Below are 23,586 nucleotides of genomic sequence, written 5' to 3'. Positions count from 1 at the left end.
CAATGGTAAGAGCTAGAAACTTCCTTTATAAAACATAAACAACCCAAAGTTTAGGTTCTGACTCTGCTGAATGAGGCTCATAAATGCATGATGGAGGCCAGATACAGCCCACAGGACATATGTTTGACACCTCTGGCCTATAGGGACAGGAAATGGTTATAAATAGTCAGTCCCATTTCAGTTCTCCGAAGACAAATATTTTTGACATGAAGTGCTCAAGCACAAAGAGTCATTTGCAGACCACCCAGGAGACTTGAATTGAAATGACCTTCCTCTGCTTGGATGATCAATTATACTAATGTTTATTTCACAAGTTGCAACATTTGCTCTTAAATGGAAGCAGCCCAGAGGAGCCATGTATATAACCCCACTTACTTGTTGGTAACTGCCTGCATAAACTCATCAATCAGTTCGTCGTACTGTTTCCCACGAACCCTCTTGTGTTTCAGTCCAATATAGAGTGGATCACTCAGGAGAGCCTAGGACACAAAGCAATTCCGTTGACATCTTCTCTTCCACGGATGGATAGAGATTTATGTCCCAGCCTACCAAAAATGTTTGTCTGATGTGGTCATATTAATTTTACTTACTATGCAGTGAAGGCCAGCTCACACATCTCTTCCCAAGCAGAAAGTGTTTCCATAGGAAGCTACGGACTATCTTGTCTTGTAAATAAAGTCATAGGGATATAACACTTCTTGACTGCTGTAGGAAATGCATCCCTAGAACAGCTCTACCAAAGGCTCTCTGCCAAGGTGCCTCGCTCCTAGTGAATAAAACTGACCTTGCGTGAGGAGTGTTCACTGTGGATTCGGTTCTTAATTTTGCACTGAGGTTACCAGGAAAGTTGACCATAAACAGTGCTTTGAGAATGAAGATCGCCTCAAGTAACTTGAAATTACATGCGTAGTTTAGGCCTTTAAAGTGACAGCCCAATGTTGACCACAATCAGTGATCAGCTACCAAAATGTTTCCAAGACCTGCACCTACCTAGCACTCACCTCAGTTATCTGGTAGGTGTCAAGGAAAGGTATTTTCATATAACAGATAAATTTACATTTTGGCTCCCAATAGGACCATAAAAACAGGCCATTCCTCCAACCAATCCAGCAGGTGTTGAATCAGGACCCATAAACCACCTATAAAGGACTGTGTCAGCATGGAAATAGCTTATATTTGGGAGAAAATTACAGGACAAACAGTGGCAGGAGACAGATGGGCCAAGATTTCTGTGAGTCACTGCAAAGCAACTCTATTTCCCGTCCAATATCAGCAACTGAACTATACACGATATGGGCATGAGCCATCTCAAACCTATTGTCCTGCAGCCATATGGCTGTAAGTATTGGCAGGTATGCTAATATCAGATCTGTTTTTACAGCCATAGCTGTTTTCCCTTAGAAGGAAAGATGGAAGAGATTTTCCTTTGATACATTAGCTCTTCAGGGTCACGGAACAGGAAGGAGACCCACTTGTATTCCTTCACTGATTGCTCCTACAGTACCATGTGCTTCGGGGCCTGTTCATGGAGTATAAAATTCTCCCACAGACAAAATTCTCCCACAGACAAGCTGAGAAATGCCAAGCTCAGAAAAAAGACTGATTTGCTGAAAGCATATACAATGTATTATGGACCTTCAGAAAAACAAACTGGCAACTGATTCTAAAAATATAATACAACTGCTGTACTTACTGTGTTCTACCTGAAGTTCCTGTGTTAGCAACAGGGTTACCCCTGGCTCACCAGATATTAATAGGCAGAGATGAACAGGATGAATGCCTATAAGAGGTGTCATATTTATGCACTCATAAAGGAGTTTATTTGTGGGACAGGATGGGCTAGGATGTGCTTAGGGTTCAGTTAATCTGGGCTTATGTACAAAAAAAAGCCATTAAATAAATAAACAAATTATTTATATTGTGAAGAAATATATTGTTCATATTGTTGGACATATCTTAATCTCAGATGCAGAAATTACCTCAACAGAGAAGTTTCTGGACACATAAGTTACATCTGATCTTGGGCGGAACAAAAGTTCCCAACACTGACTCTGTGATTCCTTTTTTCTGATGCCATCTGACCCTTGGAGAGGCCTAAAAATCATTGGTGCCACTTTGGATTTTAGTATCCCGTGGATGCTGAGATAGAAAGAGATGTCATGCACAATCAGAAGCTTCCCTTGGGAAGGGAAGCACTTTCACCCAGCTCCCTCTGGGGGGAAACTCCAGCTGGGGGGCTCAGAGCATGCTAGCACTGGTAGTGTGCAGACCAGCATGGAGGAGAGGGAAGAGATGGTGGACCGAAAGTCAAGTACAATGCTCTACTGACTAGAGACTCCAAAAAGTGAGAGACTGAGACTTAATTCCCGCTTTAGCCTCAGAGGGTCCAAGATCAGAGTTCCCCCTATTCAAGAAAGACCATGGATCTGGCTGAGATGAGGACACCCTATATTCCATAAGTCCATGACAGGCAACTATGCTAAAGGGACAACATTAGGAAGGAATTAAAGCTCTTATACCCCAGATTTGTTATTCCTCTCAAGAAACCTGTGTTTGGTTTACTTGAGGTCATGTGAAGCACAAGTACATTCTACAAAAATGGACAAACCCAGGCCATCACAAATAGCTATAGGATATTAATTTTAAAAAACACATCCTCACAGATGTCCATTCTGGCATTGCTAAAATGTTTCACTTTGGCCTTTCTGAGCCAGAGTCATAAGGTAAAAATCTGCAAACAGATGGAGTCTTCTTGCTTGGTTATCATGTGCAGTAACATGTGCAATCTGACAAAACAGTGAAATTAATCATTCCCAAACCACTCACCAGGGATTCTCCATTTCTGGAATATAGTCACCTCTACACAGACATGAATATCTGCCTGTTTATTCACAATTACCAGAGGAAGAATAAATCCAGGATTTCCTGCAAAAAGCCTATCAACTCACCTTGCCGTGCTGAAAGATGGAGCTGACCCTTCAGCTCCACCTGGTAACACTCTGAGTCTTCTCACTGGGGGACCTTGAGTCTATTTAGTGTTTATTTCAGTTCCTCATAAAAGTTTCTCATGCATTAAACAGGAATTAAACCTTCCCACTTCCCTGCAGTGCTGGTCTAGTCATTGTCTCATCTTGGATGTCTCCGGCTTTGCCTCCATATTTAGGGAACTGGACTCAGTTAAGCATTAATCTCAATTCTTTCTCCCCCCACTTATGAAAAACTGTCTTACCTCATTGTCTGTGCCAACATCGAGCAGGACAGGGAGACACCGTTGTGGGTGAACTCCACCACAAGCTGTGTACAAAGCAAGCTTCCCGACTGGGATACCCATGCCGTAACTTCCTAGGTCTCCTAAACCAAGAATCCTCTCTCCATCTGTCACCACGATAGCCTAGGAGGATCAAAAAAAGACTGTTATACGGGGTTGCCAAGGCTCTAGAAGCAAAACCAGCTCCACTGTTTTCACACTAATGCCATTTGCAAATGCATTGCATGGTGGGTATGTGCTCCTTCGACATGACACAAGTTAATTAGCTGTTAGGGACAGGGGGCTGCTCATTTCTGGGGGTAGAGAAAATGTGGTTGATGGGTAGCTGCTCACAGTGTGAGAGAGCAGCAGCTCTGCTTGCCAACACTTCAATTTGCTTGTAGCAAAGCCCAACCAGCATGGCTTTTTGTGCATCCTCAGCTGTATAACAAGAAGCATCACAAAAGAGATCTGGCCTTGGTTTTTTCATCTCTTTTTCTAGAAGAAAATGTTTGTGCTTATGAACTGCATCTGTGGAAGAAACAGGCTCATGTCTTCACAGAGTTGTAGAGTAGCTGTGGAGTAGCCAACATCAGACAAACAAAACAGAACTCACTGTAACTGCATCCCTGGTCTCCCTGACTGTGAGACAGGTAGAGAAAAGCCATCAGCATGGGCAGCACCATGGACTGCAGAGGAGCTCCCAGACTATGTATTTGATATTAGGTCTCTTTTCCCCACCCAGTTGAGAGTTAACAAATGCCATTTAACTCTTTGTGCAACTAGTTTTATGCATTTCAGCAATACTGTATGGTGCTACGTAACCAAAAGCTCTGATATATAATTTTAGGTTTTTCTTGTTATCATATAGTTTCTTTGTGACAAGAAAGGAAATAAAAGTCCGCTTAATGCTGCCCAAATTAGAAGCCTAAAGTTGAGTTGTTCAACCCACACCGTACGTTGAGACCTCAGGAAGCAAATGACCACGACGATCTGACTAAACTTCCCAATTTTTAAGTTCACTACTCCATTTGTTGGTTTTGTCCCACCTCAGGAACTCTTTGGGGCAGTTCTGAAATCCAATAAGTATAGGTATATATTGGAGTCCAGTCCCACTGTGGGAGAAAAGCTGTAAATACAATAATGAATTCAGCTTTCAGCACTGTCCCAGCAGCTCAGGTAACAGAGTGCTCACAGCAAATGGTTTATCAGATTGAGGGGGACTCAAGTGCACAGCTTATGTTGGATTTCAAAGGAGAAGACTGCAAAGAAGTTCTTAATTTGCTGATCTGCAAAGTTAAGGCTAAACTTAAACTTGGGACATACACGTGTGTGCTTTAGTAAGAAATAAGAGAATTGGAGATTAGAAACTATCTCAATAGATGTACTTCCTTGGGGAGTAGGGGGGTAATAAAGATGCCTTGGTTCGCTGCTGTAATGGAGGAGCATTTTGTTGTTTCGGAATGGAATAAACCTCTTGCTGCACTTTCTGATTTCAGGGAGAATTGTACTCGTCTATTTCAATGTCCTTTCTTATTCAACAGAAACTGTATACATGTCCCATCCATTTTTTTGAACATTTTTCTATTTTCATTTCCTTCTGAGTCAATGTGAAGCGTTAGCAATGAGAAAGTCTCTTTTGAGTGGCCTCCATCTGGTTTTGGGTGTGCACTCACTCTACCACACCCAGAGGATGCAATTGGGACTGAAAGGCAATAATGGGAATAGGAAGCAGCAAGCACATGCACTGCTACAGGTTTATTCTGAAATTATATGGAGTTAATATTTAAACTATGAAGAGAATATTAAAAAAAATTTAAGTTTTAATGAGTCAAAGTATTTATCTGGAGCACCAATCCCCATGGTAGGATTCATTCACTATCCTGGAAGAGACACAAACCCCTCACATTCCTACATAAGTATGTCCATAAATGGTTTCTTCTCGCTTGCTCTGCTTCTGGCACTGTGATTCTTTCGGGGCAGTCCAGATTTGACAGGAGGGATGAAGGCAGGGCTCATTAGAGCTTGGCTAAGCTTTGCTAGGCTGAGCAGAGCACCAGCACCCTTCCAGCCCTTCCAGGCAAGAAAATGTAGGCCTGTGGCCCAGATTTCTCTCTTCTACAGTGAATACTGTTGCCATGAAACTCTAATGAGCCACATGGCAAAATGCGGGCAGCATCTCCAGGTATTTTTACAGAGTCTTTAATGGAATTTAGAGGTGGTGGTGTTCAACCTTTTCAAAAAAACTGAGTCCCTCCAGGGACTCAGGTGCAGTCCAGGTGCCTCCCTACTTAGCTCAAAATCTTGAGTGCTCCAGTGCCTACCAATTCAGGCATGGAGAACTGTGTGCACAAAGATACGGGGAAACCTGTGGTCCATAACAGCAATACTGATAAAATTAGCTGCCTCTGTAGTCTGGCAAATCTGGTAAGTAGATAGTCTGAACCTCTTTCATGAATCACTGCCCTTCCTATGGTCTGTTTTTGGTGTCAGAGAAGGCTCTTTCAACAACAGTCCCTAATCTTTCTATGCCAGTTTCCCCATCTGCAAAAAGATGTCCATTAGCCATAATGAGTTCTGCTCGCAGTCCTGAGTTGGAAGCAAATGGGAATACTGAGATCTTTGGACAGAGCAAGGACAAAATACCTAGTTTACATCAGTTCTCCACAGTTCCAAAGTTATATGAATGTGATCACTTTTTCTGAAAACATGTTAAATTTCTTTCTTTTTTCCCCTTAGAAGTGGAAAATGCTTGCAAGATTTTCTCAGCTGCCAAACTTTTTTTCCTGAAAGAAGCAGATGACTGATAGGGGACCAAAGCTCTGTCAATAGCCAGGGAAATTCCCAGGCACATGTACTTTCAGACTGATAGAAGGAGGTGAGGTGACTGGCAAGACCTGCTTAAAGTGTTGACTATTTCACGCCAGGGACTTGCCCAGCCTCGAGCTCTAGTGAAAAACACTTCACAAGAATACATTTTTGGGTGGGGTGTCAGTAATATTTTCAGCTGCTGGATATCAAATATGATTTGCAGAGTCGCCAGTGTTCTTGATGGTGCATGACTCACTGGATTTGGGAAGGAGTCCTACAAGCATTGGTTACAGAGATATCTTAAAGAGCTTTGGTACATCTGACAAGTTACAAGTTAGCCACACAATTCTTCAACACACGTATCTTATTTTTTCACTAGGACTCCTATTCTGTACAAATTTATTATCATGCCCATTTTTTTTTGACCAAGATCCTGCTACCTTAGAAAAAGTTGTTCTTGACTGCATACACACATAACGAGAGTCTCTGAAGTCCCAACTGGACTAGAAACTGAAGCTCAACTGGAATACAGCCTGAGAATTCTCTGAGGAAGGGAGTAATTCTTTGCTTGTCCTTTTAAATAGCCAATTCTGAAAATGATGCCAAGCAGTTACATTAAAAACCCCATTTTGCATCCAACTCCCTGTAATTTCCCAGTCTGCAGAAGGCATGACACATACCTTAACATTTTCTTCAGGCCAAGAGTTTAGCATTGTTGCAATATGGCCTTTGTCATGGATGGTGATAAACAATCCGCTAAGAAAGAAAAAAAAGAAAGAAGAAAAATAAGTCTTGTAATAAAATTAATAACTCCAAGATAAAATAAAACAGGTGAACTTGAAAATGCAGGGAAGTGAGCTGCTGAGCAAAAAACCAGGCAACTCTCTGCATTTAACCCTTGTGAAACATTGCTTTGGGAGCAAACTCTGCCTTAGTGCAGAAGGGTCTTCTAGTTAAACCAGTTCTGATGAGCACAGGGGAGGCTTCTGGTTTTGCCATATGAGTTGTTACATATGGCTCCTCTTTCCTGGCCATTCAAACAGTGAAAGCATGATCCTTCTCACACAGTGAGAAGCTACTGCAGAGCTAGAGATTTTGGGTCCCCTCTTTAGTGAACAGAACTCCAATTGGATCACTTGCTATGGCATTTGCTTAGATGAAGCCAAGCCTGCTCTTGCAACACTGTTTCTGTTTTTTTCATTAAGATCTGATCCTAGTTTTTGATACTGACCAAATTAAAACCATGAAAAATTAGAAGTGAAACAGAAAACTAAATGTTTGGATGTTACTTCAGTATGGAAGTTACTTCAGTATGGACAACAGCATACCTAATTGCACTAAGGGTAATCACTTCTCAATGCAGAGGTCTCCAAGGTTTAACCAAAAATGCCTTCTTTTTAATAAAATTAGGTGCTGAAAAAGATCATTCTTGAAACAGGTTTTAGACTTGTGGCTTACTTTTTTGCTTCTTTGCTATTATTACCAAAAATAGTAACCTTAGCAGGGATTCTTCCAATACCCAGGACAGCATTATTTACATTGACTGATCTCTGCTCTGATATTTTGGGATTTTTTTTGAAGTTCCTTTTAGGCTACTCTAACTCCAAAAGAACCAACCTCCTCCATACCTGTCTCAGGGAAAATTCCTTACACTGCTTGCAATGTTGTCTAATCAGCACAGATCAAGGGCTCTAACTTGAGGACTCCCCTTGGCAGGAGAATTTTTTCTTGCCTTGTTATCTACTCACAAAAGCAGGAGCTGTGCCAGCAACTAGTAACACTTGGAACAACACAAAGATGCATTTTTGCTGCTTATATCTGTCACTATTGCTCAGCCCCGGAAAGTTCATATCTGGTCACAATTTGGGGTTCTAATGTGAAATATTAGGTAAAAGAAGCTTGAAAATAACCTCCATTGTAAGTCCATAAGAGTGATGGATAATCAAACATAATTGGGCTACTCACTCTGGCAAGGGCTTATCTCACATGACTCTTCTAGGGGGCAGATATCTTCCCACAGTCAACTGAGGGATTCTTAATGAAAATGCCCTTTACTTCCAAAAGAGAAAATAAAAGTGCTGACTTCAACACTGGTCAAGTCACAATCACACAGACAGATCAGAAAGGCAAAAAAGGGAAAGTAATGGTTCATTTATTCAGCATAATTCTTTAACACTGTGCCAGTAACCAACGAACTAATCACATACACATGGCCTGTCTCAAAGGCAGTATTCACAGATGTCAATCTTCATAAAAAGGGAGTACTGTACTGCTGCCATCTACATTTAGAAAGTAGTTACTAACTAGGAATGAAAAGTATAAATTAGAAACAACATTGCAAATAATTCAAGTTGTGATATGCTTTTAAAAAGAATGGTATTGTTTTAAGTTAACTTTTTAAATACATAATAAAGACACTTATTACCTAAGTGTCTAGCCATGTGCCTCATATATTCACATCTCTTCAGTACTGAAGGGAGTCCACCAGCTATTTAACCTTTGAAAGACATCCTGTGCTCACAGCAGAAGCTGAACCCAATTGTCCACCCACCGCTGGTCCTGTGGCTCAATGGAACGGCGAGCTGGTTCATACAAAGTGGAGAGGGCAGATACCCACGGCCCCCTGACTCTGATCTTGTATGAGGAGGGCAGTGGGCTGCTCTCCAACCCCTGCTCCAGATATGCCAGTAGAGAGACTTCAGCCTGGGCCTTCCAAAATCTGATGACTGCTCTCACTATACTCCTTAGGACTGGGACTCTCACAGCTGTCATTGGCTTGGCTTAGATAACTAGGTTGGTGACTGAAAGCCAAGCATAGGTAGACACCCCTCTCAGAATTTACATTCCTTCCCTTAATATTATGTATTTGATGTTATTTCTCCTTACTTTCCTTCAGGCAAAATCAGATGGATTAATTTGGACTAACAATTAACACCCTAATGGCACTACCAGCTTTGAAAGGGAATCCTTCAGGAGCAGAAATGGTGAACCATCTGGGGAAAGTGACCTCTCACTGACACAACCACATCAGGAAGTGGGCACGTATCTAAGCAAGCCTCTTATTTCACTAAGGCTGAATCCAAGAGCCAAGGGCCCAGTTTCAATAAAACACAAAAGTTTCCAATGCCTTTAGGCATCCAGCTGAAGCATTCCTGAACCTGACTGAGGCTCTGTGGACTCCCATTAGGCGTTCAAGCATTCAGAAGGGGATCCTGGTAGTGGTGAGCTGGAAGTCCCTTTCCAGAGTGAGTATGCAGTGAACCAACTCTGACAAGCAGTTGAGCGATTTCACAGTGTTTTTAAGATGCAAAGAGAAGTAGACACACGTCAGACTTCAGAGTCAGGGGTCACAGGTATGTCCTCCTTTTGTATGATCCCCAGGAGAGCGGTGCTCTCCCTCCTGACAACAACCGTTACCCACAGAGATGAGTTGGCCAGCTTGTCAAAATAACATGCCTCAAATTGGCAGAGGGTTAATCTTTCCTAAAATCCCTTCTGCAAGGCAGGCAGAAGGAATAGACAAGATCCACAAACTTAACTCAGCAAAAGTTTTGCTGATGACTGAACAGGGAAGAGTAGCAGCCAGGTTTCTCTCAAGGATACACAGATTCTTTATTATGAGGGTGGTGAGACACTAGAGCAAGTTTCTCAGAGAACCTATTGATGCTTCATCCCTGCAGGTGTTCAAGCCCAGGTTGGATGGCCTTGAGCAAGTTGGTCTAGTGGAAGGTGTCCCTGCCAATGGCAGGGGGCTTGGACTAAAGGTTCCCTAACATCCTTTCCAAACGATTCTATGATTCTCTGATTATAAGAAAGGTAACAGGAGTAAAAGATTATTTGTGCCTTTGAGAACAGCAAGGTAGAGCTCTGAATACTACAGGTTGGTCTGTGTGGACCAGTAGTAAATAAGAAACATCCAAGTGGCAACAAAATGAATTAACTTGATTTTTCTGCAGAAAAGATGTAGCCTCAACATTCTGAAAGAGGAATGAAACCTCAGCAACAGATTCTGCCTTTATCATCATGCCTTCTTGATCTCTCTCGGGATTGCAGTTGATAAATTGCTTCAAAGAAACAAAAAGAAATGAAGCAGTTTTCCTTCAGTTTCCTTGGGACTCAATAACAACGATTCAATTAAAATAAAATGCTAAAAATATAAGTAATTTTGATCAAGTCATGTAACATGGGTATTATGTGGAGTAGAGACACAACCTGTTTTTCCAGACCAGAAAACTCACCTGTGCCCAGGAACCTGCCATTCTACATGGGTTCAGTCATGCACGGGGACAAAAATACAAGAAATAGAGCTTAGTAAAAATTAACTGCCCCAGCAATTTCTAGTCAGAATATAGACACTGTATCACTATTTCTGGTTAAATAGTAACCTTCAGAGAGCTGTTAGCTTTGTGGGGGTAATTAGGAGTGGGGAGTGCTTCAATCTGCATCCATTAGGGTTTCAGAGCTGCAGTCTTATATTCAGTTCATCAGCATCACAGGTTTCACTACATCTTTTAAGGTGGAAGTCAGACTAGATTTTATTGTGCCACTGAGCACATCTGTAAGTGTCTAGGAAACTTCAAGGACAGTTACAGCTTCTTAATTTGTCACTGAGGCAGTATTTCTGTGTGGATGTCAGGCAGTCCAGTCAGGCTCCCCGAACTGGCCTGCAGGATCCATCAAACTGCAGGTCACTGCAGAACCCATCAAAGGGCTTGAGTATATTCACCCAAACTATACAAGACCTTTTCTCATCCCTAAGCCAGGGACATCATCTTTTCTTTTCTGATATTGTCCTGACTGTCTTCACGGAAGTATTTCAGGAATACTAAAGCTACACAACGTAACATGTGAGCCATGAGAAGAATCCTGCTCTGGTCCTCAGTACTGATTAGATCTTGGCCATCGTGATGGCCTTCTGAAAGTCTCACGATGAAGACAATCCCTTAACTGCAAGGCTCACTTTAGAAAGAGTTTGGAGACAAGGAAAACATGGCACATTTGATGCCCAGAGGAAGTGGTGCTAGATACTGGTGATACCTTTTTAGAATAACATTCATATTTTTTTATAAGGACATGTAGTGATAGGACAAGGGATAATGGCTTTAAACTGACAGAGTGCAGGTTTAGATTAGATATTAGAAAGAAATTTGCTACTATGAGGTTGGTGAGGCACTGGAACAGTTTGCCCAGAGAGTCTGGGGAGTCCCCATTCCTGAAAGTGTTCAAGGCCAGGTTGGATGTGGCTTGGAGCAACTTGATCTAGTGAAAGGTGTCCTAACCTATGTCAGGGGGGTTGGAACTAGATGATCTTTAAGGCCCCTTCCAACTCAAACCATTCCATGATTCTTTTAGATATTTGGAAAGGGATTAGTTTTAACATCTCAGATACTAGGAAACAGAATTATTCTTTAATCCTTTCATTCGATAAGCAGTTACTTCTTTAAAAGGCTAAGTAGTGTGCACCAGATATTCCTGGTCAGCAATACTAACCTGTGAGGTACCTCCCATTACAAAAAACAGTGGAGCCAGCAGTGCTATCTCTAAAGTGCTATTGTTTATTTACAGGGAATGTTCATTTCCCAAAGCACAGAGAGGAGTAAGAAACATTATGCAACTTCTTTCCTCACAGATCCAAATCTCTCCTCACCTCTCTCCTACTCAAAGTCTCCCTCCCTCTCCTAATCACTTTTCCTTGGCAATTACCAGTGCTTCTGTGGCTGTGTTTGCAACCCTCCTGGTGTGGTCTTGACTCACTTTTCTAGCCCACTGCTGCCTCTGACATGAAATCAAACAGAAATTCAATGCAATCAAACGCAATCAATGTCTTTGCTTTATCAAGCTCCATAAAGTATTTGGCTAATGCTATGCTCTTCTTGCAGTCTTGGCCTGTGCTGTGGATTTGGGCAGCACTCCTGTAACTTCAGTTCCCAATTTATAGTTATACAACTAATGGCCTCTTTACACTTACCATATATGAGTAAAAGTCAGCAATTATACCTACCCACTTTACATCACACTGGTCAAAAGCCATGAAAGAGAAGAACAGATGATGGCACTGGATCACTGATATGTACAGTAGCATGAAGCAAAAGGATGAGGATGCCTCTCTTTGCTTCACAAAAACTTCCCTTAATAGCTGAGATAGAAAATTATTGTATATTTATGTCCCTGTGGAGGAAAAGAGACACCACTAGAAGGACCTCAAAATCTCCTAAAATGACAGGAATTGAAAAACACAGTCCTCCCAACTCAACTACTGCAGCTTCATCCTTCTTTTTCTTCCTCAGTCCTCCAAGAGGACTTTTCCCTGGAGAAAGAGATACTTCTCCAGTAAGGAGGAATGTATTTGCAGCATTATTCACTATTTACTCACACTGCAATGGTCAGGCTTGCTCAGGGATTGGTATATAGCATGATGAACAATAAGAAACTTCAACTGCAAACTCCACGTGCTTTTTGCACAGCGATCAGTCCATCGTTTACTGGATCTCAGAAAAGAGGTGTCTTCTTTAATGGGCTACCAAGCTTTGCCTTACATAATTACTTGTTCCTGAGAAGAGGAACTGATGAAGGGAAGCATATTAAAATAGTAGTTGAGGTCCCTGATTCTCTAGATACTTACACACTGCTTCTCATTCAGCCATCAAATGGTCCTTCCAAGGAATCTGGCTCCTCGTGTGTGTGCTGCCATACCAGTGTGGAGTGAATTGCAAGGTCAGACCATGAATAAGGCAACAAAAGTCAGGCTTTGTTTCATTTACATTTACTTAATTTTCTTTGCACTTATTAACTTCTTGTCAGGTGCTGTCAGGGGAACTTGCTCCATAAGTGAGGAGATGATAAAATGTATTAGGTGAGTTAGGATTTAAGGAAGTGCACATATTCCCAATACTTGTATCAGACAAGCAGGCATCATGAGTCAGTGTTTTCATCTGGATAGGAATTGCTCATTCTCAGAACAAAAATGTTCAGGACAAGGGTTAAGCGTCTCCACTTGCAACCTGAAGGTGTGGAAATTCGGTGCATAGAAAAGTCCTTGAGTGTTTTAACTTAATAGGCCTGGACTTCCCTTAGAAGACACAGGAAGTCAGTGGGAAAACATGGCTTAAAAAAGCAACAAACGAAAGAGATGAGTCAGATCTTTGCCGGCATCACAGTCTGCACCAGGCTGCTGTTGAACAGCCATAAAAAAGTTGTGAGACAGCAGTCAGAAACCTACAGTGAGGTATAAGGTTGGACAGAAAACAGTTCTGACAGGTATGGCACAAGTTGACCTTGTGATCACAGCCATTGCCTTATAGAAAGGCATGATGCTCTTGGAAAACCGTGAGCAAGACTGCCTCAGAGTAACGTTGAAATGCATATATCAAAATTATTTTAACACTCAGGAAATTAAGAAACAAGTTGGCTTGCTGCTGTGGAAGGATGCTGACTGGTGCTGCACGCCACTGTGCTCTTTGCAGTCTGGCTGGATTATGCCCCAAGCCCAGCTGACTGGTATGTATTTTGTCTGTCCAAGGCTGCAAAAGGGACACACGTGAGGGAGGGATCAGCTGATGGACTCAGCTTTTATTGCGCACTAACCACAGAAGATTCTCACTGCTGTGCCAGAGAACAGGCTGGAGAACCCTTCTCTGGATTACAGGTCAGCCTGTGCTAGAGATGCAATAAAATGTGCTTACAGTAAAGCCCTACATTTGGGTTTATTTATTTACACTTTCAAAAATCATATACAAAATTTACAGGTTGAGCAACATGAGTCTTTAGAGACATTTCCACCAGTTGTACCCCCACTGTTGATTTTTTTTCTTCTGGTCTCTGCCAGAACAAGACAAAAAGCTTCAGAATAACAAAATAAACTTTGAAATTGCTTGGCTGTTTTAGGGAGCTTGAGATTACAAATGCCTGTGGGCTACAGGCTTTGGAGAGACAGTATGTGCTAGCATGCACTGATTTGTCTAAATACAGTACAATTAATCATCAGATTGGACAAAATCTCTGTGGTGATTCATCAGCTATATTTTGTAGATTTGTTTATAATAAAAGCCAAGAACTTTTTGTTGTTTTAGATAATTTTCTTTGTAAATTGTAGGATGCTGAACAGTACCCTGAGGTACTGATGAAAAAATAGAAACCAAGCACAATCAACTATTAATGATATCTGTACAGAGATTTATAAGGCAATATATCTATAATTTAAGTACACTAAAAGATTTAATTTCAAATGATCTGCAAGGTGAATGATAGCATTACTACTATAAATTTCCTTAATGTTTTCATCATACATTTTAGGCAGGAAACCCAAAATTCAATGTGGAATCCAGAAGATGCAGGCTTCAAGGTACAATGTAAGATACATTATCCACACAAACCCCACAAACCTACACAGGGAAATATCCATGATTCCAAGGGATGGCAAGCTGCTAAGCTGTAGGAAACTGCCAAAGAACAGGGAGATCTGAATGAGCACATACAAGCAATTGCACCCAAACACAGAGAGCAGTGCACACAGGCTTCAGTGCAAGCTGTAGTCCTCCTCATGCTTTGGTATAGTACAAACGCTGCCACAGCAGATCAGAGCCTAAAATAAAGCTTTTAGATCTATCTCCTCATTTACCAGGTACTAATTTTAGTAGGTTTTTTTTTTTTACCAGGAAAAGGGCGATTATAACAATAACACTTCGTCCTCTCTCTCCTGCAGGCTCATTTCAACAAATTTATCAGAAAAGCAAAGGTCTCAAAGATGTTTGTTGAAAATTACTGTTGAGATAAAAAGATAAAGGTGTTCATGTCCCCACCACTCTGTGGAGAGGAACACAGACCTTCCTCTGATAATTATTCTGACAGTTGGCCAAAACGATAGCTTGTAGTACACCCAACATGTGTTGCTTCCCACCCAGTACCTACTAAGGCCTCACTAGCTCAGCCCTAGCAAAGCATCAGAGCTTTCCTGGGCTGTAGGACGAAGCAGAAGACAGAGAAAAGGAGGAAAAAGGTGACTGTGGAGGGAACCAAATGAAAAAAAGGAATGGTTATGGTGCAGGATCAAAAAGGTACAGGCAGGATATCAGAGGGGACAGCAAGCAGAGAACTGAAAGCTGTGCTCCCTGCTCCCTAAGGAACAGGTGAGGGAAGGGGACAAGCACAAGCTGGTATGGGTGGCTATGATGCAGCACAGGTGGATATGGAAAAGGGATGAAGGAGATGTGGAAGGGAACAGAAGCTGTCATAAATATGAAGTGCTAGGGGACAGTGGACAGACAGCAGGAGGAATCCTGGATTTATTGGTTCTGCTAGTCAGGAAACAGCCTAAAGAATAAATAGTCCTTTCTTCCTCTCCAGGGCAGAGTTGATGAAGAAAGACCAGCTCAGTAAGCACTGTTATTGGTCATTATGCAGCAATCTCAAAATACAGAGGGCTGTAATCAGGTCCCCCATGGATCTCTGCTATCCACATTCTAGCATTAAGGAAGGAGGTAAACAGACCCATGTTGCTCTTGGCTTGTCATGAGCTGCTTGTCCCTACTGTATTCTCAGGACTGCATTCTCTGGTTGAACCAGAGAACTGTCACGTCATAGCATAATTTAGGCGTTAAATTCTCTCTGTATTTTAAAACTTAACAAACCAAATTTTTCCAATATCCTTTTCAGCAGTGGTGTTTTGATACTCGTGTTTAGGAGGGCCTCTGAGAAGGTCTATTTATGTAAGTACTGAGCTGCTGGAGCCAAGGGCTGGGTAAGAGCCCAAGCAGGTGTGCAGCATGGAGTCTGACTCTGACTTACCCTCAGCACCCAGAGTTCCCTTCTAGCTGATGTGCAGGAGGGAGAGGGAGAAATCAGACTGTCTTCTGTCACCCACACATAAATTTACAGATGCAGATGGGTAAAGACCAGGTTTCGAGGTGAGACGTAAGTTCCCACCATCCAGAGATTCCACCAATGAGCAAGTGTGGGCATTTCCCAAATTCAGTATCCTTTGCTGCATTTAAGCTCATCATGCTCAAGGGGCTTGAAGCCCTTTGTTCAAAGGCAACTTTAAGTGTAGGAAAATCTGACTGAGCCTCGATTTTTGTCTGCCTTTTTCGAGGTTCAGCCCTAAACCTGTCTGTGTGTTAAATTCTGGCAGTATCTCAGTAATCAGAGCTACAAAGAGAAACAAGCTGAGATGGGCAATTAGTGCTGTTGCTCAGTTGATATTGAACAAGGAGCTCTGATCTGTTTTCACTGCTAAGCACATAATGTATTGTGTTTGACTTGATAGTACAGAGGTTAAGGAGGGATCAAAAATCCCCGCAAAGTTAAATCTGATTATATTTCCTTCCTGCACTGTGTAAATTCTTCCAAGATCCACACCTTCAGATTTAAAAAGTGCACTGCAGGGATCCCCAAGAATGAACACACAAGTAGGACAAAGTTCGACAAAGAAAAGAAAGATTATTTTGACAATACCAGAGCAATCAGCTTTCAGATAAATTAAATATAACTTGGCACACTCTTAGAGAACTCACCCAATAAAAAAATATAACTTTTGCCATAAATTGCTGCAAATACAGAAAATATAATCAGCTTTTAAAGGAAGTCTTCTACAATCATGTTATAGAATCATAGGATCACAGAACGGTTTGGGCTGGAGGGACCTTAAACATCATCTAGACCAAACCCCCTTGCTGTGGGAAAGGACATCTTCCACTACACCAGGCTTCTCAGAGTCCCATCCAACCTGGTCTTGAACATTCACAGGGATGAGGCATCCACAACTTCTCAAGGTAACTGTGTCAGTGGCTCACCATTCTCACAGTCAAAAGCTTCTTACATCTAATCTAAACCTACCCTCTTTCATTTCAAAAGCATCGCTCCCTGTCCTATCACTCCGTGCCCCTGTAGAAAGTTCCTATTCTGCTCTCTTGTAGACCCCTTTAGGTTACTGGAAGATGCTATAAGGTCTCCCTGGATCTTCCACTTCTCCAGGCTCAACAACTCTCAGCCTGTCTTCATAGGAGAGGTGCTCCATCCATCTGAGCATCTTCGTGGCCTCCTCTGGACACTCTATCCAACATCTTTATGATGGGGCGCTCAGAGCTGGATGCAGCACTCTAGGTGAGGTCTCACCAGATCAGAGAGGCAGAAACACTTCCCTCAACCTGCTGGTCATGCTGCTTTTGACGCAGCCCAGGATATGGCTGACTTTATGGGCTGTGAGTGCACATATAATGGTTCTACCAACCCCCTCAAGTCCTTCTTGCCAGGGCTGCTCTCAATCCACCCTTTGCCCAGCCTGTTTTGGTGCTTGGGATTGCCCTGTCCCAGTGCAGGGCTGTGCACTTGACCTTGTTGAACTTCCCAAGGCTCATGTGGGCCCACCTCTGTACTGATGTGTGTGGCTTGACTTGTCAAAATGTTTGAACAATGTGCTTGCACACAGAGTTCTCCAGAAACAACACCCAAACGCAGCAAAACCTAAGGAATATAAGAATTACAGTGCTAAAGCACAGAAGCCCTCACTTGATGCAGACCTGTTGAGGAAGAATTTGGAAAATGTAAAGCAGCTCTTAAAGCAGCCCATCTCCTCTCTTTCAGAAGCAGATGCCCTGAGCATAAGGGTGCAAGCTTGCTAGCTCTGACACAGCCATTACACAGCAGCATGAGCTGCATCTCAGTCACTTTGCAGTGGAATATAAAAGTCAATATAAATTATATAATAAAAATGTATAATTTATTAATATAAATGATACATGAACTAAACTGCTAAAAAGAGGATTACTCCTCATAAAAAATGTCTCTAAGTCACAAAGTACAGTCCACAGATATTCCACAGCCCAATGGATACTGCTATTCAAGGTTTTCATGACAGTCAGCATCATTTCCCCTCCAATTTACATCCTGGTATTCATTATTCTAAATAATTCTCTTCCCTCCTCCCTGTCTTTGGCATTTTTTGTTTGAGGTGGGGTTGTTTCTTGTGGCAGCAGCATAGATTTATGCCAGATCAACGGAAAACACATCCTCTTGTATTTCCTTCAGCAGGTCAATCTCTTTCGTTTGGCCACTCCACCTTTTCCTTTGAGCTTCTCATGGTAAATCAAAGAATTTCAACAGACTTAAATCTAAATAACCTCTGACAGCAGCAGAAAGCCTGACCTTCATAAATTAGCATGAGATTTGCTGTTAACTTCTGAAATTTTACCTCATGCCCATGGAAGTTTCTTGTGGTTGTTAGAGCTCCTGCACACATATTTTTCTTAGTATAAGAAGGAAGAGAGAGAGAGAAGACTGGAGATACAGAATAAGAAGCACTGACTGTTTTTCTAACTAAAAAAATGGATCAGAGTCCTTTTTCACTCCCATTGTGATGTAATAACTGTGGTAGGGCCTCCCAACATCAACAGTGTCCATCCCATTCCCCAGCCTCCATGAAACCTCAGACCAGGACTGATACACCAGCTGTTCTCTCTGTATGCCCAGAAGCCAATCTGTCCTCCTCTCCTCATTTTCAGAAACACTTCAACAAAGAGGAAACAGAGATAGAACAAGGATGGGGGTACAGCATGCTGAAAAGACATGCCTGGAAAAAGTGGGGTGAGCACAGGGGGAACCTCTGAACTCTCAGCTCTTAGAAGAAGTTCCACACAAGCTGAGCCATTTTCAGCAGCCCTGTCTCCCTCTGCACTAAATGCTTTCTCTTCACCTACTCCAACCATGGTCTTCCCCTCCTCTTTCAATAATCTTGTCTCATACTAAGGACTGTCTCTCACCTATACCTTCTGCCAACCTCTTCAAGGCTTCTTGACTACATACGGCCTCCATGAGACTTTCCACAGACATCCCCTCCCCTTCAGTCTGCTGCAAAACCAGTCTGTTTGTGGCAGTTACCTAAACACACTGTTAAACACATTCATCTTCTCATACACTGATTTCAGCTGCCTCTGGAAGAAGGTTGAACCAGGCTGGTGGTAAGAAGAGAAGTTGTGACAACCAGTGTTTTTATAAGAAGTAGAGATTGCCTAAAGGGGTTTCAAAAGAACTTTTCAGGACAATAATCCAAACCCCAGTCTTCTCACTCACTTCTGGTCTCCATTGTTTTATAGAAGAGGGAGTGCAGATAATTCTGTGGTTAGGGACAATTCTGTGGGATTTACATCTTTGTTCTAGTTCCATTTTATTTGGGTTTAAAGTGTCTAGAAATGTCAGGAACTTTTCCTCCTGCTGCTCAGACTGCACAACACCATTAAAAAAAGCCACTCAGAAGAGCCAGACCTGCTGACAAGACAATTCTGTAGATTGACTGATGTTTCATTCGCTCATTTTTCACCAGAGACACAGATCATTATTCTGTCAGACTTAATTTTCACACCATCTGCATCCTGTTAACTTTCATTCTCCAGGTTCAGCTTAATCCCAACATGTTTGGCATTGCTCTGCAAGCAGTCCTCAAGGATATTTGTTTCTAGAAAAAAAGAGTGAACTTAGGCAAGTTTCTTCTGTCCTCATAACTTCCCTCCAATGGCGATACACCAACCTCTTCCACTCCTGCTATCAAGAGATGCCAAAAGCTTTTGAGGAGCAGCTGACAACTTTATACTTTCAAATTCCAGTATGTTCATGAATTAACCAGTGTCTCGAGAGACTATAGTCTTATGCCACTGTAATAAACTATCCCTCCCTATCACAGAAGAAATAAAACCCTGATTCTACGCCCTCAGATAAGTTTCCACTCTGTTTTCTCTTTGTGAAAAAATATCGTCTCTTTCAAAGACACAATTAAAAGAGATCCTCAGGCTTAAAACATACCTTTTAAATAGCATTGCACATGTTCAGTCCTGTGCTGCATAAGGGCTCCCATGATATTAACTACATACATTTCATACTACATGAAAAACAGAAGCAAAAAAAAGGAAAAAAAGGATCAAAATATTACCATGAACTTTTCTTTGTAGAGGCCTTTATATTCTTACTCTAAAGCAAAAAGGACCCTCAACCACGGTCTGAAAGCTTGGGTGGCAGAAGTATTTCCTAAGGAAAGAGTGACTCTATCTGTTGATGGGATTGAAGAACAAAGACTTCTCCTTCCTTCCCTCATTAAGTCTCAGAATGTTGCAAGCCCAGCTCTGTTATATTTCATTCTTCCCTTCTACCAAATTTCTGATGGGGCCTGGGCTTTGAAAAGCAAAAAACCACTTTCCAGGCCTGTGTTCTTTACTACCTAGGTAGTACTTAGTTCTTTAGTACCCGTCCTTTGCTTGAAGCTAGTTGTGTTATCACTGCTGCACATAAGCAAACCTGCCATCCATGTGCCTTGAGCAGCTTGCTCCTGCTGATTCAGCACATCCCTTTCATCATGTCAGCACAACTCCTGTTGCAGGTGGCAGTGAACTGGTTATTTGGATTACTGCTAGTCTGGCCCAAAAAGGGTTTGGATCTACCCAGATATATCCTTGAACCAGATCACTGCATGGACATCTCTGGAGGTGGTGGGAGTGGTGGTGGGAGGGAAGAGTGAAGGGATGCCAGGGATGGATTGCAGGAGACAGACTGAAAAGTTGCTCATGTGCAGCCATAGGACCTGAAGCTGTACAGCTCTGCAAGAAATCTCCCTTAAGTCTGGATCACCCTTGATCATCGTATCTTGTAAAAGACATATTGTTCAACATGTGAAACAAGTCTTGTCACCTTGGAACACTATTTCCAGTCATATCATTTGGCTTTGACAATGTGCATACATCTGAGTCCCCTCACAATCATTCCAGAACTTGCGATGCCAAACAGAGCAACTGATTTTTGTAACTAAACTGCAACCACAAGAGCCTGAAAGACAAACTGAGGAGGAGCAAAACCTGACAAGCCCCTAAGAAGTGAGCATATTTGCTTACCCTAGACCTATACTCCTCCTGCTGCTGGTCACTGCTGGAGAAAGGATTCGTGCCTAGGAAGACTTCTCTTTAGACATGGTTACTCTGCTCTTGTGCTTACTTAATGTGTTTTGATCACAGGAGAGAGATTTTGACAGGGTCCTTAATCATAACTGTGACAGAGGTGCTATTGCTTGGTACTTCAACCTGTACTTACAAATTACACAATAATTTATATTTTTTATTTCAAAAAATCAAAATACAAAATGAAACTGTACTTTAGCCTGAAGGTTGTAATGTTTATTGCATGGTTTTGAATAAACACATACTGTTAAGTCATTAGGGAACTGCCTGGAAAACAAGATAGGAAAAATGTATTCAACATAGACACCTTCCAGCAAAAATTTCAGAGTTCTTAGAGACACAACAGTGTCTCAATGTAATTTTTATTAATTTTATGGTTCCACCTCTATTTCAGTCATTCTAAATCTTTGAGGCTTCATCACATAGGAAAAAGTCTGAGGCCAAAGGAAAAAAAATCTTGCCTGAAGAATTTAAAGCAACCAGTGAAGAGAAAAGCAGTAAGAGTTTGGGAAAGGCAGAGGCAGGAACCAGGGGCATCAGGAGCTCTGCCTGGCCTACCAGAAGTGGGGACACTGTGGGCATCACAGATAAACATGAGAAGTGCTGGATATTTGTGTTTTTTTCCTAGTAGCTCTTTTCTATTGGTAAATAGAGAAAGACTGTGCTTTTAGACTGCTGGCTGGATAGTTTTTTGAAAGCAAAGAACATCAGGTGTCTGATTCCATTTGGAGCAGACAAATCTGCTGGCAGAAAGGATGCTGGAGTCCTGACCTGGAAGTAGAACTCTCGAGACCAGCACCATAAAGCGCAGGTAACAGATCTACCATTAAGGTTTTGTAGGTGAAGACTAAGAAAAGAAAAAGAGGCATCAACTCCTGCAATTACAACAGCAGTATCTGGCAAAAAAAATCCGCAGCCATGCAAACACTGATAAATGTATTCTGATGAGAGAAGCCCTGCTGGACATCATCAGACTGGTTATGGATGCTGTTATACAAGAGCTGCTTTGTAAGCAAGTTACTTGCACTTTAATCTCTCCAGGTTCAACCTTTAAATACAAAGCCAAGCAGTAATGGGGCTGAGAAAGATCTCAATATGGGGAAGAAGCTAATTGTGTCCACAGGTCACTAATTGCTGCTGCTGTGGCCGCAGACAGGCTGCATCATATTCTGCAGACTTCCCTCTGCACCATAAGCTGTGCTATATGGGCACATCCATCCATGTTGGAGTATATGCAGGCTTTTAAAACTGAGATATATCATCTCTCCTCCCTGATTAACAGCATTAATTGTGACAGTTTGGATGAAAAGGTAATTGCTACAGCAAACATTCAAATCAGCTCTCTGCTGCCCAAAGAGTTGGGCTGGGAGTTGCAGCACTCCAGAGGACAAAAGACATTGATTCCATGGAGAGAATGACCCTAACACAACAGGACAGAGTTCACAGCAGGAGACGTAGCGAGGAGAAATGCTAAGCACAATTCTAGAGTGGCACATATCTGGTGGGGTAATTGTCTCAAAGAACAGATTTGCAGGGAGATGACAAAATGAATTACTGTGACCAGACCACTGATAATGCCAAAAGAGGCAAGGGCATGCTGGGATGTGTTAGCAGAACTAAACTCACTGCTCTGACCTCTTCAACACTGCCAGTCCTCTGTGGCAAAGTGGTGCTCACTCTTCTGCAGTGTATTTCAGAAGAAATGTAGCCAAACAGGACACTCCAGAGTGGGAACACCAGGACAGTGCAGCACAAACTACAGGCAAGAAAACCACCAGGCTCAACATGATTCCATTCTTCTATTGTGAAAATGCTACTGTCAAGAGGTTGATGTTGGCAAAGAACATTTAGGTTATATACAACGGGAAAAACTCTTTCAATTTATATGAGAGCTAAGTACTGGAATGGGTTGCATAGGGCAGCTTTATTGCAGGTTTAAAATAAAACATAATCAGTTAACAAACAGGATTAAATGATAAGGCTTCATGTGATGGCTAAGCAAAACTGAATGGCTTGGACATTCTCTCCAGTTCCAGGTGCTATGTTCTTCCTAAAACACCAGTGAAACATATCGACACATGAGTGTCATTTTGTTTTAAAAACCTTCCAATACAAACAAAATTAGGTTAGAAGAATCAGCTTTTCAGACTGCTGGTGCACCTTAGGATAGCATGGGAAGAGCTAAAACTTCAGACTTAGATCTTAACTCCTGAGTTCCCCAAATCTGGAGGTCCCAGTCATTCCAGCGGAAAGTGTTGGCATCCTACCTTGAACTATATATCTTGCAGGCAAACTCATAATGTATGGAATATGCTTCAGGAGAGGAAAATATATACTCCATGACAGTAAGAGTCCAAATAGGAAAAAAAAGCACATGTTAATGTTTCCCATTTTAATCTCATCACTTTACATGATATAACAGCTCTTTTTGCAATAAAAACATTCTTCTGTTAAAACAATCTTGGTGAAAACCAAATCTGAAGCTAGGCTGAAATTCACTCTACATCTTCAGGGAAACAAACTCTCCACCATAGGAAATCCAGTGTACTAAGGGCATGGTCATTTGCCCTTTCCTGCAGAAACCATGGGCTGGAAACA

The 23,586-nt window shown here is 41.9% G+C and overlaps 1 protein-coding gene across 3 annotated transcripts in view; it reads right to left on the bottom strand.

Annotated features, from left to right (window-relative positions):
* The window catches only part of ME3 (malic enzyme 3), a 117,749-nt gene that overhangs the window by 25,850 nt on the left and 68,313 nt on the right, over nt 1–23,586 (bottom strand). For all 3 annotated transcript variants that reach the window (XM_027655689.1, XM_027655606.1, XM_027655773.1), the window contains exons 4-6: nt 6,739–6,814; nt 3,230–3,391; nt 376–479 (exon numbers count right to left, since the gene is read on the bottom strand). In XM_027655689.1, the coding sequence (XP_027511490.1) occupies nt 376–479; nt 3,230–3,391; nt 6,739–6,814 (342 nt within the window). The remainder of the gene's footprint in view (nt 1–375; nt 480–3,229; nt 3,392–6,738; nt 6,815–23,586) is intronic.

This window comes from Corapipo altera, unplaced genomic scaffold (assembly GCF_003945725.1).
Source record: "Corapipo altera isolate COAL_440 unplaced genomic scaffold, ASM394572v1 0, whole genome shotgun sequence".
Lineage (NCBI taxonomy): Eukaryota > Metazoa > Chordata > Aves > Passeriformes > Pipridae > Corapipo > Corapipo altera.
This window is presented reverse-complemented; position numbering and strand designations above follow the sequence as displayed.